General features: G+C 39.8%; 1 protein-coding gene across 1 annotated transcript in view; it reads left to right on the top strand.

Annotated features, from left to right (window-relative positions):
- The first annotated feature begins 530 nt into the window (after positions 1-530).
- Positions 531-14,490, top strand: part of grid1a (glutamate receptor, ionotropic, delta 1a) — a 229,591-nt gene continuing 215,631 nt past the window's right edge. The window contains exons 1-2 of the mRNA XM_053509242.1: positions 531-656; positions 6,468-6,623. Of these exons, the coding sequence (XP_053365217.1) occupies positions 569-656; positions 6,468-6,623 (244 nt within the window). The 5' untranslated portion in view covers positions 531-568. The remainder of the gene's footprint in view (positions 657-6,467; positions 6,624-14,490) is intronic.

Below are 14,490 nucleotides of genomic sequence, written 5' to 3'. Positions count from 1 at the left end.
CTGCTGATATCTTGGTGCCAGATACTACAGCACACCTTCAGAGGTCTAGTGGAGTTCAGGCCTTGCTGCTTTAGGGCTGTTTTGATGGCACAAGGGGCACTACACAATTTTATGTTGGGGAAAGAGAAATAGAGTCAGAGAGGGATACATATAGACATGTACAGACTGATATTATTTGAAGAGAAAGAGAGAGAAAAAGAAAGAGAGAGATATAATATGTATAAGTGTTCTTAAATGTGGTGTCTCCTTCCGCCTCCCTCCATCAACCTTCCCTCTCCTCTTCCTCCGCCTCCTGCTTCTACCGTGAAGCTCGGTGCAGTGTGTGTGTGTGTGTGTGTGTGTGAGAGTTCGTGCTCGCGCGCCGTCCGTGTGCGCGCGTCTTTTGGTGTGTGCGTTTCCCTCGCGCTCTTTTTCCGTGCCCGATCTCTGCGCGCGCGCTTTCGTGTATCTGCGTGCGCGCGCGCTTGAGCGTGCGCCCTTGTGTGTGTGCTGTGTATTTTCCGGTGGATTGTATTTCCCTGTGCGCGTCTCTCCGCTCCCGTGTGTCTGTGGATGCTCGCGCAGGAGGATGGAGCTGCTGGCGCTCAGCGTGTCGGTGCTGTGCCTCGCGCTCCTCCACCCGGCCCCGGCGCGCGCCGACTCAATCATCCACATCGGTAGGGGTCTGTGTGTGTGTGTGTGTGTGTGCGCGTGCGGATAGATGCATGCATAAAAAGTTGTTTGTTTATGATTTTTTCCCCCGACAATGAAATATTAATGCAGTTACATAGATGCGCTCGTGCCGAACTGATGACGCTTCTACATCGCGCGTGTGTGCGAGTCGAAGTCATGTCGAAGGTCTCTGCATCCACACACAAGCACACACGCAGAGGAACTTCTCATTTTCTAGAAAACGTACATCAATAAAAGCTCGCGTTCGTACCTTTGTCGGTTCTGAGCGCGCGCCTTCCGCAGAACCGGTGCGTGCCGATGCGGAAAGTTAGTCGCTTTGTTTTGTTGCCCGAATACACATGTTTATTAATTTAAATGTTAATAATTTGCTTATTTATACTGTAGACTTGAATGCTGGCGCGCGCTGTGTCACGTGTACGATCTCTTTCCCTTGGTGATACCGATGTGCCTGCGTGCGCGAGCGTTTACTCTGAACTGAACGTGAGGGAAATGATAATGTGGTGTGTGTGTGTGTGTGTGTGTTTGTCTGTCTTCAGCAGAAAGCCAGTCCACATGCTGCTGTGTGCCATAAAGTCAGTAACAGGTGTGTGTGTGTGTGTGAGAGAGAGAAGCTAAAGCTTTATTAACTAATTACCCACAATGCACCACTGTTCTCTCACTGCAGGGAAAAAAACACTTCATTTTCATCAACGGGATCCAAGACAATCACACATTTGAGAGAGAGAGAGAGAGAGAGAGAGAGGATTAAAGCCTATAAAAACATAAGCATTCATATTTCTCTATTGATTTGTTTAACTTTATTCATTATTGTGTAGTGGAGAGTCAACTTTCATGTCATTCCTGTCTGAATCTGAAAAATCTGCTACAGTTAATCAATCTGTCCAGTTAACACACGCACACACACACAGAAACAGAGAGAGAGAGAGAGAGAGGTGCAGCTTAGGGAGAACCAAAGAGATAGACAAACAGAGACTAACAGTGTGTGTGTGTGTGTGTGTAAGAGAGAGAGAGAGTATGGCCCATGAATATGTGCACAAGTGACAAATGTATTGTATTGTATTTCATTTATTTACTTATTTGCTGACTGATGTTCATCAGAATCTACAGGAGTTGAAAGCAGGAGCTCACTGGGCCAACTTTCAGTGTTAATATCAGGACATTTAAATCCAAACCAAGTGATCGATGTGGAAACTACAGCACTCTATATCTGCCCTGAGACTTTGGCCTCTGTATGTACTTTGTAAGTCTTCACCTGATTGTTGAATTTGACACAGATATGCCTGAAGGCTGCTCTTGATCTGGCCAAGTGGTGTTTTTGTTTAGTAATGAAATTAATAATTTCATCATCGCAGCAGTTGTTTTCCGTGCTCTTCCAGGGCTTTTGGTGTTTTTGAGTTTTGTTACTGATCTATGAGGGGAAAAAACATATAATAAACAAAAAATAATTGTTTGCCAATCATAATCAAGGAAGAATGTTGAATTAATTGTGAAATTGATTCAAGTTCATATCGCCCGGTACTACATAAGCTCACCAGTGTATTCTTTCCCTTTAAAAAATATCCCAAACATGTTATTCCACCACAACTCATGTTAGCAATATTCTCCACTGTGTTTGGTTTGATAGTTAAGCTTCATGAGGCATGACGGCTTGCTCCCCTGGCAGTGACAAGTCTTTAGACTTTCACATGGCACACTTCGAAATGAACTCTTGTCAGCTTTATTTGTAAGTGAAATGATAAAGGAATAATGTGGCTATGGTACAGCTGGACAGCCAATTGTCCGATGACATTCGGACTTTTGAACTCATTAATGATTTATTTTAAACCTACTCAAGTATACGCTAATGTCAAAATATTTATGGACCTGACTATATTAACGAGAGAAAGAAAACAAAGAAATTGAGGGAGGCAGGTATAGAAGTGAAAACACATTCAAATGTTTAAAGAAAAGAGAAATGGATAAAAGAAACAAAACATTTTTTTTGTATCATACAGTATACAGTTGTTGTTTTTCTTCGTTGGACCAAAATATGGAAAAATAGATGGAGAAATTCATAAAGAGAAGAATGGTTGGTAAATAGGTAAGAGAGAGAAAAGATGGGAAAAAGAGTTATATTGATGGAAAGGAATCAACAAGGAGAAAAGGATAGAGAACTGACAGAGACTTGATTGATGACACTGACTCGTTTAAAGCATTCCTCTGTCTTTGGTTTGGTTCACACAAACACACACACACACACACACACACACACACACACACACACACACACACACACACGTTGCTGCTCCGAACCTGACAGTTGTATCTGTTGTTGTTTATATTGTGCTGTCCATGTGTTTGCTACAAGCCTGTAAGATCCAACTGAAGATGAACCTCAGAACTCTTGTGGTGTGTGTGTGCGTGTATGTATGTGCGTTCCTGTGTGTGAAGCAGGTGCTGGTGATGTGAGCTGAGAGTGTCTCAGCTTTATACAAATTAGCAATGACCCAGCACAGTCTCTAATCTAAATGATTTGCTTGAATGATTACTCTGATTAATCCTATGGTGCACGTGGTCCAACGTTTTGTTGTTGTTGTTGTTTTTTTCACACAACTTTACTTTTTTGACATAAACAAAAAAAACTAACTACAATATGTAGGACGTAGCAGGGATTAGTGGTGTCAGGAATATAGCTAATACAAAGCCTGGCACATAATCGTCATTTATAAAATAACCTGTTTTCACTTTTTCATTTATAATGTATGTGAAATACATTTAAAGATTGACTACAAGGTGTTTTAATCAGATGTAAAAACAGTGAATGGACGCTACACAAAAGGTATTTAGGACAAAATAAGTATTTAAGTCAATTGAATAAGGTTCAAATTATTAGCCTGCGTCAAGCATTGAAAAATACTAAGGAGTTTTAAAATCCAGTGCATCATTAAATCCTGGAGGGTAGAGCTAAACCATCATAAATCAATGGAATTTATGTGAGTGAGTGTGATCAGAGACTTGATCACACATGTTTGGTGAAGTTGCATGGTAAAAATTATCAGTAGAAATCAGAACTATGTTTAATATTGAAAGTAAGAGCATTTCCACACACACAAAGCATTGTGAACACACAGGATTGGGACTAAACAGCTGCACCACTTGTTTGTGAGACTCATCAGAAAAAAAGGGCTTCAGTTTGCTAGGGAGCACAAAAATTGGACTCATTCAGTGTTAAAATCTGAGGTTGCTTCAGTCGCTCAGGTCTTGGCTCAGAAATGTGGCAATAAACTGAAGTCAGCTGATGACCTAAATCTACTGAATGACCAGGGTATCACATCTATGGAGTTTTTTCCCCCCTGATGGCACGGCCATATTCCAGGACTCAGATTATTAAAGAGTGGTTCTGGGAGCATGCAAATTATTTTCAAACAAGATCTGGACATCGTTATTAAAGCTAAAAGAGCATAAACTTTTCAATTTAAATTTAACCAATGATCATTTTTACTTTTCCCCGAAACACCTTAACATTTAATTAACAATGTACCTCTTTCACAATAGAAAATCTAACAATACTGCATTTATGGGTAATTTTTGGCTAAATTTAACTGTGAGAATGTGCAAATGCATGCATAAAGATATTCTCAGATATTGCTATTGATTTTTCAATTACACTCAGATTGTGTTTTTGGCTGCCATTTTGCACACACACACACACACACACACACACACACACACACACACATAGTATTCTGCGATATACTGCCATACGCTGTAGTCCAACTGGAGTCAGAGCAGATGATGGAAGAATTATAAGTAGCTCTAGTATATATTGTGATTTATTGTGATGTTTTAATTAGAGCACATTTCTGCAGCGGAGACCTGACTCCAATTTTGATTCTGCTTAGTGTGTGTCCATGTCTGTTTATGAGACCTTTAGCAAATTAGCATGTACTAGTTATAGGCAGACGTTCCCTTGTGAGTCTGAAGATTGATGAGAAAAGAGCGTTAGTAAGCAGTACATCAGCACAAAAGCACATTCAGCATTTCTCTCCAGCTCACATCTCATCTGAATGAGACTCCACTCATGGGCCAGGAAAGGTAATTGCATCCGTCAGCCCCGGGATGTCCCCAAGTAACATGAACTCAAATCGTGACTTTATAAAAAGTCACTAAAAGGTAGGATCAGTAACAGGAGCCAGGAGTGAGCTTGCAGCACAATGCAGCGGAGTGTTCTGAAAAACTCACAGATTAAATGACAAGCAACTATGAAACACATAACGACCTCTTCTCTGCCTTCTTTCCAACATCCAGTTATTTTTCCTCCACTTGGATGTTTGTTTAGACTCTTCTCATTTCAGGATTATTGTGTTGTGAGTCTCTTCCCTGTGTGCTATCAAACCTATACAGCTGGACCACTATGCAGCTGCACGACTTGTTTTCAATCTCCTCATGCCTACCTTCTCTCCACTTGCTTCCTGTTGCTTCTTGCATCAGATTGCAAGCAAAAAATGGACCCCCGCCTACCTGAAGGCACTTATTAAACCTCACACTGGACCAAATTTCCTTCAAGCCACAGGCACAGAACTCACCTCGACACACCATTCCTCCTGTACTTCCTCTGAGTCACTAGATGTGTTCAAATGTCTTCACCTCTGTAATATTTTCTCATGTGTGTGCCTGTGTCATAGCATCATTTTACATTCATTTGATGATCTATGTGCTGATAGGAGTGTGTGTGTTATATATAAAAAAAACTTTCCATGATTCTCTATGATACACACATACCATAATGTCACTGTCCATGGTCCTGATGGTAATGTTATACTTGTTTCTTATAGAGGCGCTGTCCCTGGTGCTGTTGATGACACCGTCCTTAGTTCTTATAATGGCGCTGTTCTTGGTGCTGATGGTATTGCTGTTCATGGTTCTTATAGTGGCGCCGTCCTCTGTGCTGATATGGTGGCACTGTCCTTGGTGCTTAAGGTGGCACTGGCCTTGTTGCTGATGAAGACGTTGTTCTTATCTCTGATTCTTCTTATGACCTCTTATGACTGTTACCCTTCACAATTTTATTGTTGTACCACCATGGGTTCTGAAGTGGCATTGACCTTGGTTCTGGTGTCAGTGTTATTCTTGGCACTAATGTTTCCGCTGTCCTTGGCAATGGATGATGCTGGTATTGTCCTCAGTGCTGAATGGTTGCACTGTACTTTCTGGTAAATGGTGCCAGTATCCTTGGCTTTATCAGTGCTGCTGTCTTTGGTTCTTAATGATGGCAATGGCCTCTGTACTGATTAATGTGCTGTTTTTTTTTTTGTCAAGTGTAAAACTTCATTTCTTAACTGCACACTCTCCCACAACAACATTACAACAACATACAGGAATGCCAATATCTACATGAGTACCACAGCGTTAAAAGAAAACTATTTTTGCAGTTACTTGTCACAATACTTTGCAGTTACATGTTATTTTTTATGTAGAGTGTGTCTATTTTACTAATGCAGTGTGTAAGGGGGCTACAAAAGTGTATTTACCAAATATTTGCTCGACCGTGACCAGCTGGCAATCATTATTAATAAATATTAGTGACATTCTCTCAGAAATCCAGCTCTGTAAAAATCCATGTGCATATATAAATGTCACAGAGATTCTTTTTTCTAAAAGGAGGATTCCATAAATCAATTTAAAGACAAATATTCAATTCAGTGTGTGAGAATCTTATAGAGAAACAAAACAAACCATCCCTAAGAAGTGTAACTGAGATGTTATTATAACGTTCAAGTGTTTATTTGATTGATTGCTATTTGATTTCGGTGCAGGTGCGATCTTTGAGCAGGACGCTGTTCGGGACTCAGAGGTGTTCCAGCTGGCCATTTCTGATCTGAGTCTGAGCGATGACATCCTGCAAAACGAACGCGTCACACACTCCATCAAACTCATCGAAGCCGACAACCCCTTTCAGGCCGTGCAGGAAGGTGAGTGAGAAACGCTCTATCATCCATTAAGCAGGGCTGAGATTTTGTGTGTGTGTGTGTGTGTGTGTTCGTGTGTGTGTGCGTGCGTGTGTGTATGAGAGAGAGAGAGAGTTCAGTTACTGGATTCTTCCTGGGTTTAAGAGGAAGTTTTGGCAGTTCAAGAGAGTTCTTTTTTTTGTTTTTTGCTGACTGAACGGCATGATTCATAACCTGACAGATGTTTGGTAGGGGTAAATATGTTTTGCGAAAAGCGTTTTGCATTTTTGCTATATATAGTTCTGAAAAATACAACCTTCCCAGAAATTAACTTTATACCAATCAGCTGTAATGTAAAAAAAAAAACATTCATATTAAAACGACCTAGATTTTTGGTTCCCTTGTACATCGGGGCAGCTTTGGCTCATTGGAGTTGACTCTGGTGTTATCTACCACCAGGATGTTAGCAGTGGATCCTTTGAGTGCTGTGGGTTGCTGGGTGAAGTGTTCATGGATTGGTCTTGTACATTTCATAGGGCTTGATCAGACTGGGATCTAGGGAACCCTCCGGGTTTTGTGCACGGTGGGTCGTTGTGCACTGGGAGTTCTGGTGCCTCTCTATTGTTGCCAGCATTGACAGCGATTTGGCTGCATTGGCTTTTCTGTGGGTTTAAACAAGATAGACTGGCCTTTGGCCCCCATGGGCATGGGTGAGCCTTGGCTGCACATGTTCCTGTCACCATTTTACTGGTATATATATGATAATCAGCGTTATCCATTTTATCTGGCAGTGGTGTTAATGTTAGGGCCGTTATGGTATATATTTAACCTGTGTTACATTTATAACTAGGGATCTAATGATTGCAAATACCCTTGGCTCAGTCAGATTTATTTTAAAACAGTCTAATCCTCTTTCTGATTCTGATTCTTCCTTCCTAAAAACTATAAATGATGCAAGCATATAGAAACGTTTTTGTAACTTTTCCTTTAAGCAAAATTAAATTGTATGTTCAACACAGATAGTTAAATAACTTTTGCATGTTCTCCAAAACTGCATAAGGTTACAGGCAGGATGCAAGTGTAGGCTGTTCTTTGATAATGTGAAGTTTTAACATTGTCAAATACAAACAAGAAAATCAAACAGGGAACAAACGATGCTAATACCAACAAAACCAGAACAGAAGAACAGCAGGATATCATCAGTAAATGTAAACAGAGACAACATCAGACTCAGTGAACTATTAAATAGTAGCAAATAAATAAATTAAAATGCAGGATATAAATAGACAGACTGATCTAACACAACAAGTTGCAGGTGACAATAGACGACTTTTAATAAGGGAGGGACAAAAGATTTCACATGCCTCCTCAAGACGTGTGATGCCAACCTGTGCTCATTACCATTAGGGGGTGCTGTTCAACACTCAGAATATAGCTTTAGTGCACCATCTCTGGTGGTTCTGCCTGCAAGAGCTTGCAGATGCCCATAATGCTAAACATTCGAACTCATAAAATCTTGTGCCACTCTGAAGTCCGTACATGTAATGTTGATTGGCACATAATCTGATTGGTCATGACTGATCAAGGTGAAAATCGGATGATTCCAGTTTCACTGGCCCATAAATCAGTTCATCTTTATTTATAACTTCGTCTACTGATGGAAAAACATCATTACTGTCAGAAACAAGCCGCAATCGGCACTCGAAGATCCACTTGCCGGTTCCCCTGAATACTAATGGTCATAATCTGAACCTGAATACATTCCTACCCAGTATATAAGGACGCTCAGTCTCCTTTCACTCTGCTCACCAGTTCATTTCCAACCCCTTGTATATCCTGTACAGTAATTTCAGTCTTGATTCTGTGCCTGTCCCTAGACTGTGAGTTTATCTGGAACGTTTTCTAAAATGCTTATTTTTTTAAAGTTGCCTGCAGTACCCAGTTTGTTTTGTTTGGCTGTTCACACCAAGTTTTTGATTAAATATTAGTTTACCTGCACTTGCATCCTCCAGCCATACCTATTACAGTTATTGACAAACGATTAGGAGTAGAAAGTTCCTCACTGTGATTCTCAGCAACCTCCTCATCAGTCACTGGCTCATAGCTTCATCAACTTCATGCTCTGTCGTCTGTACAGAGTGTATTCCCTTCTCTCCTTGGTTTTGATGATGGCTCTCTCCTTGGTTTTGGGGGATGAAGCAGGAACACGGCGGACATTTCGAGAGCTGTTTTTTCACACTTCGTGAGGCAGACTTCGTTAGGCAGACTGATTGTTTTTCCTGCTGCGTTTGGTAAACTGCCTCCTGAGACAGCGTGATTTTTGAAGACAGACATTGAGAGATAGGGATGGAACAGAAAAAAAGCATGTTTTCCACAGAAACCAGAAACATCCACGACTTTCAGTTAATCAAATTAATACAGAACAGACTACAAGAAAAAAACTATCTATAATCTTTGAGTTTATGAAAGAATAATAGTAACAAAACAAATGAAGATAAAGTTTTTACATCACTTTGGATCTGTACATGTTGGGTTGTAATGTAATTCATAAACCAAACAATTCATGTGAAACTGTGCTTCATCATCTGTGCATGTGCTTATATATTTTATATTCGTTTTACCTAGGCTTCCACTCACATGATTAAATTATGACTTCAGGGGCTCCACCAAATGTCCGGTCCAAACTACATCATCCAAAGACCTGAAAAAAGTCTACAAATTTTACCCATTTGCCATTAACCTTCACTGTGGTGATCACTGTAATCTTTATCGCCCAGTATAGATGATTTCTTCAGTTTTTCTTTTCTAACCTTTGAAATATGTCTTAAAGGAGAAAAATAAGATTTTTTTTTATTTGGCAATATTCAAACCATCAGCACTGGACGTGCAAGGTGACAACTGTGTCACCGAATTCTGATTATTTTTTGGACTATGTTCAAGCCAACCCAAATAAATTACCACCACACACAGTATTGCTCTTTCCACTCACAATTTAATTCTAGAACTCTGTGTAAAAACCATGTAACCATGGCAACCCTGGTTCAGGTATGCATCCTAGCTATCTATCAATTGATAGATGTGTATGTCTATCTGTCTGTCAAAAATTCAAATTCAAATTTTATTTTTCACGTGCACACATACACAGTATAATATGCAGTGAAGTGCTTATATGACTGTTCGTGACCTAAAAAAGAAAAGATGAAATGGAATAGGAAGGCAACTGCACTGGAAAAAGATTGTGAAATATAAATTCCACATATATACAAATTTACAATTACAATATAATAAAATTTAAATAGCGCTATATATATCTTTATAGTAAGTAATACGTAAATGTAATGTAAAGTATAAAACGTATATATTATATGGAATGTGCAAAATAAAAAGATAAGGGTATTAGAGGGAAAGATATGGCATGTAGGCATGACAGCAGCAGTATGAGTGAACCATAGAGTGTGAAATGAGATGATGTGTGTGACAGCAGCAGTGGCATTGTCCATTTTTTAAACTGTAACTTGGATTTATATGTAAATAAAAACCAGCAATGTGCAAAATATGTGTCATGTGCAAATGTGCAGTGTGGTAAGTAGTGTGCTGTGCTCCAACACAGGTGTAAAAGAAACAAAGCAAGTCCAATTAGTTAAATTCTACGTTGTGTTCTGGTTGAGCGGCCAAATGGCCTGAGGTAAGAATCTCCTCCTTATTCTCTCTGTGTTGGCTTTCATGGAGCGGAAGTGCTTCCTGACCACAACAAAGAGAGAACAGTCGATTGCTAGGCTGAAGTCCGCGTGGACAGCGGCTCCTACATGCTCCCTAAGCAACTCCTCCCGTTGTCTTAGCCAACTGGCCCTTACCAGCTCTCAGATGGGAGTTCTTCATGACACCTTAACATGAAGTACAACTGCCTTTTCCCCCACTTCAGTGTCAGGATCCCAAAAGCTGTCTCTTCAGAAAAAGTGAAAGTGCCACAGGAGCTCGCACAGTCTGTTTGCAACTGTCCACATTGCAGGGATCAAACGGCAGCATTCAGTTGTGTGTCTTTGCAGTGCCTGGGGGTGTTACATCGTGCCACTCTTCTGCATTTAGCATCTGCTGAGCGACTCTGCTCTGTCACAGTGTTATAGTAAACAGTACATGTGTATCTGGATGTTGATTATACCAGTAAGAGACACGCACAAGACCCAGCGGGGAAGACGATTCCCCACAACTCCGCATCTCAAAAGAGAGAAAAACTGTTGTCTTAATTGTGATCACTTAATGCTCGGTGTCAAAACAAGAAGCGCATGCGTGATACATGATACTCGGTACTCGTAATCCAAGACTTGTTCCTTTTCCAAGTCAAAATTTATTAAAAATCTTTGCTTGTCTTGTGGAACACTTGCAAACCATGTTATATATATAGGTGCATTTTATATATATACATAGGTGCGTTTTATATATATTTTATATATACAATCCTTTGCTGATGGCAACCTTCACTTGGGACAGATAACATCACTCAGCTCAAAGAAATGATCTCTTCACTCAAACCAAACCACTCTTCCCTAACCTTTAACATAGAGGATGTGGTGAGAGCGCTAAAAAATCCTAAATAAATACAGCACCAGGGCCAATTAATATCACTGGACAGACTCTGAGGTACTGTGCTGAGCAGCTTGTAGGCGTGTTTCAGCTTCTGTTCCAGAGCTCCTGCAGCACAATTTCCGTGCTGTAAAAACACTGCAGTTATTTCCATCCCAAAGAAAGGTGGTACCATTAAAGCCCCAAATGACCTCCTCTGGTGATGAAGTCGATGGAGATGGTCGTCAAGAATCAGATCATCAATAAAACAGACTCACTGATGGGCCCTCTGCAGTTTGCACAGTGCGCCAGCAGGGGAGTGGACGCTGCCAAAGTATTCATCATAGACACTATTGACAAGCACCCAGAACACCCCAATGCGTCAGCTAGACTTTGTGCAAATTTTTCTTTAGGATTTAACACTTTATAGCCCCATATTCTAGCCCAGAAACTCTCCAGCCATTTCCACCTGGTCGACCAGCCCACATCTCCACACCTCAAGTGGCTCCTCACAGGGCTTCTCACCACTGCTTTTTATCCTCTATACTGATGACTGCAGGGCCTTTTAGCCAAACTGTCACCGTGTCAAGTTTGCAGATGACACGGTTCTCCTGTCTCTGCTTTTAGGACCAATACAGCACCATGCTTCAGCAATACAAGAGACTGGGAAATGGTGTGACAGCTCCTGTTTGCAAAGGAATGTGAAAAAGAACAAGGAGATGGTGGTGATGTTTTCTAAAACCAGTCACCACAACCATCCATGGAAGATTAGTGGAGATCGTCTGGCGAGTACTGGTATCTGGGCACCATCCTCAACCAACTGCTGAGATTCGCCTCCAACAAAAAGGAGATCCTCAGGAAATGCCAACAGCGGCAGTATCTTTTGAGGAGCTTAACTCATTTGGACTCAACAGGGTCACCCTTCAAACATTATACTATATCTTAATTGAAAGTGTACTCAATTTTCTCTTTTATTTGTTGATTTCACTACATCAGTCTTCAAAATAAAACTTGTGTAAAGAACACAGTCAAGGTGTGTATACCAGGCAGAACTCTCTCCACCCTGTGTGAACAGCAGACATTGAGGCCAGCTTGCAGGATCTTACAGGACCCCTCTAATGTCCTTTTTCCTACATTTGAGTGGCTGCCATGAAGACGATGGCTACGAGGCATCAGCTCTAGAACTCAGAGGAGGAGAACAACCTTTGTTTTCAGGGCCGTTCAACTCCACAACTCACAACTATCCTTGTTCCTTCCTCCACTCTCATCAACTAAGTCACCACAATTCTCCATAAGATAATCCACATAGTAATCCTCTTTTACCACCAACCCACATTTCTTCAAATAGACTTATGGACTCTTATACTTACAATTTGTGAAAAACATTCATATAGAAATCTGGACACTGCCGGGACAATAATTCCAATGCTGCTACCACATTTTTAAATACAGCACAACTTAGTTTAAGTTTAATTTATTACTATAAACATCTATCCATTTCACCTTATTCTACTTTTCTCTTATACCTCTACTTTGTTTTGGCTATTAAGCAGTACCTTTTTCACAGCCTAAATTATTTTTTGAATGTAACATATGGATAAATAGATAGATAGATAGATAGATAGATAGATAGATAGATAGATAGATAGATAGAGGGTGGGTGAGAATTAACTAGGCAATATGTAATGACTATAGAGATTGTAGTATCCCTGGAGACATGATGAAAACAATCTCTAAGTAGACAATATTAAATAGGATTTCACATTTCATGCATCGATAGTCCAGGCATCGGCCGCAATATGCAGCACATGCAACGTAAATAAAGACGGACGACCGCTTGACTGTTTAGGATCAAGCTAAGATCACAGCATGCTATTTCAATTCAATTTAATTGTTCTTGTGAAAAGACGGTGGTGTACAGTGAAAGAGAGCAATGCAACACTACTTTCAGAGACAATAAAAGATTTTCATGCAAAGCTGATGACCACAGGTTCAGTGAACAATTGCAAGTAGAAATGGCCCGTGCCTATGTTGAAATTTAAAAATTTGCTTTTATATAAGTACATATACAATTTGTTTCAATAAAATTTGTATTACAAGTTTAGAATTTTCCAATTGAAAATTAGGTTTTTGGCTTTTAGCATAGGAGTTTTATTTCTTTTAACTTTCAGTGTTCATTATGCGCCTTATAGTGCAGAGTAAAACCTTGGCGCCAGCTGCGACCAAATTGTTCTGTTGGTTCTATGCAGTCAATCAAGGGTTTTTCAATACTTGCCTCCTCAGGAATCTGGAAGATAGCTTCCTCATTTTGCCACGTCATTTGAACTTGTGAAATAGGCTTCCTATAATTTCTAGGAACATTCATTACCTTTGCTTTTTTATGTCCTTGTCCTTGTTTGTGCATGGCAATAATCTTTTTCTTAACTTTATGGACAACTTTCTGACATGCGGACAAACATCTCCACCAACATATCTTGATAAAGCCCAGGTATTTGATGTGTTTTAAATCAGGTACCCATGTGGCATCTAATCTGTGCTTGAGATAACACTTTATGCATTCCATACTGCACATAATTGCCTTTTGCACAACATTAATTGCGGACATTCTTATACATTTATACACAAGTAGACACACTCTCACAATCGTGTGTGTATGTGTATATACATGTATGCATATGTGTGTTATGTGTATATGTAGATATATGTATATGTATGTGTATATATGTGTGTATATCCTGTATGTGTATATGTATACTTGTACTTACTCTTTTTTTTTATTATTTTTTTATAATACTTTGTATTATTCATATGTATATGTATTCTTATAATTGTACACCACTATTGCTTGTGTAGCTTGCACATAAGAATTTCACTCACATGTACTGTACCAGTGTACCAGTAACGTGATGTGACCTGATTTACAAATCTGTGATTTAATGAGGGATTTTATTCAGGGGGTTGAATAGTTCTGAGACTGCAGAAATCATTAAAAAAGGCTGTTGAATTTAGAGAAATCGCTTGTTATATTAGTTGTGTTGAGCTATTTGAATAGCTCTTGTTTTACTGATTTATTACAAACAGCTGCAAGTTAGTAATTTTGAAAAAAAAAATATTTATAATTGTGCTAGTTCTCCCACTTAAAAAGATGAGAGAGGCCTATCATTTTTATCATAGGTCAACATGAGAGACAAAATAAGAAAACAAATCCAGAAAATCTCATGGTAGGATTTTTAAAGAATTTATTAGCAAATTATGGTGGAAAATAAGTATTTGGTCACCTACAAACGAGCAAGATTTCTGGCTCTCACAGACCTGTAACTTTAAGAGGCTC

The sequence above is a fragment of the Clarias gariepinus genome, chromosome 13, assembly GCF_024256425.1.
Source record: "Clarias gariepinus isolate MV-2021 ecotype Netherlands chromosome 13, CGAR_prim_01v2, whole genome shotgun sequence".
Lineage (NCBI taxonomy): Eukaryota > Metazoa > Chordata > Actinopteri > Siluriformes > Clariidae > Clarias > Clarias gariepinus.
This window is presented reverse-complemented; position numbering and strand designations above follow the sequence as displayed.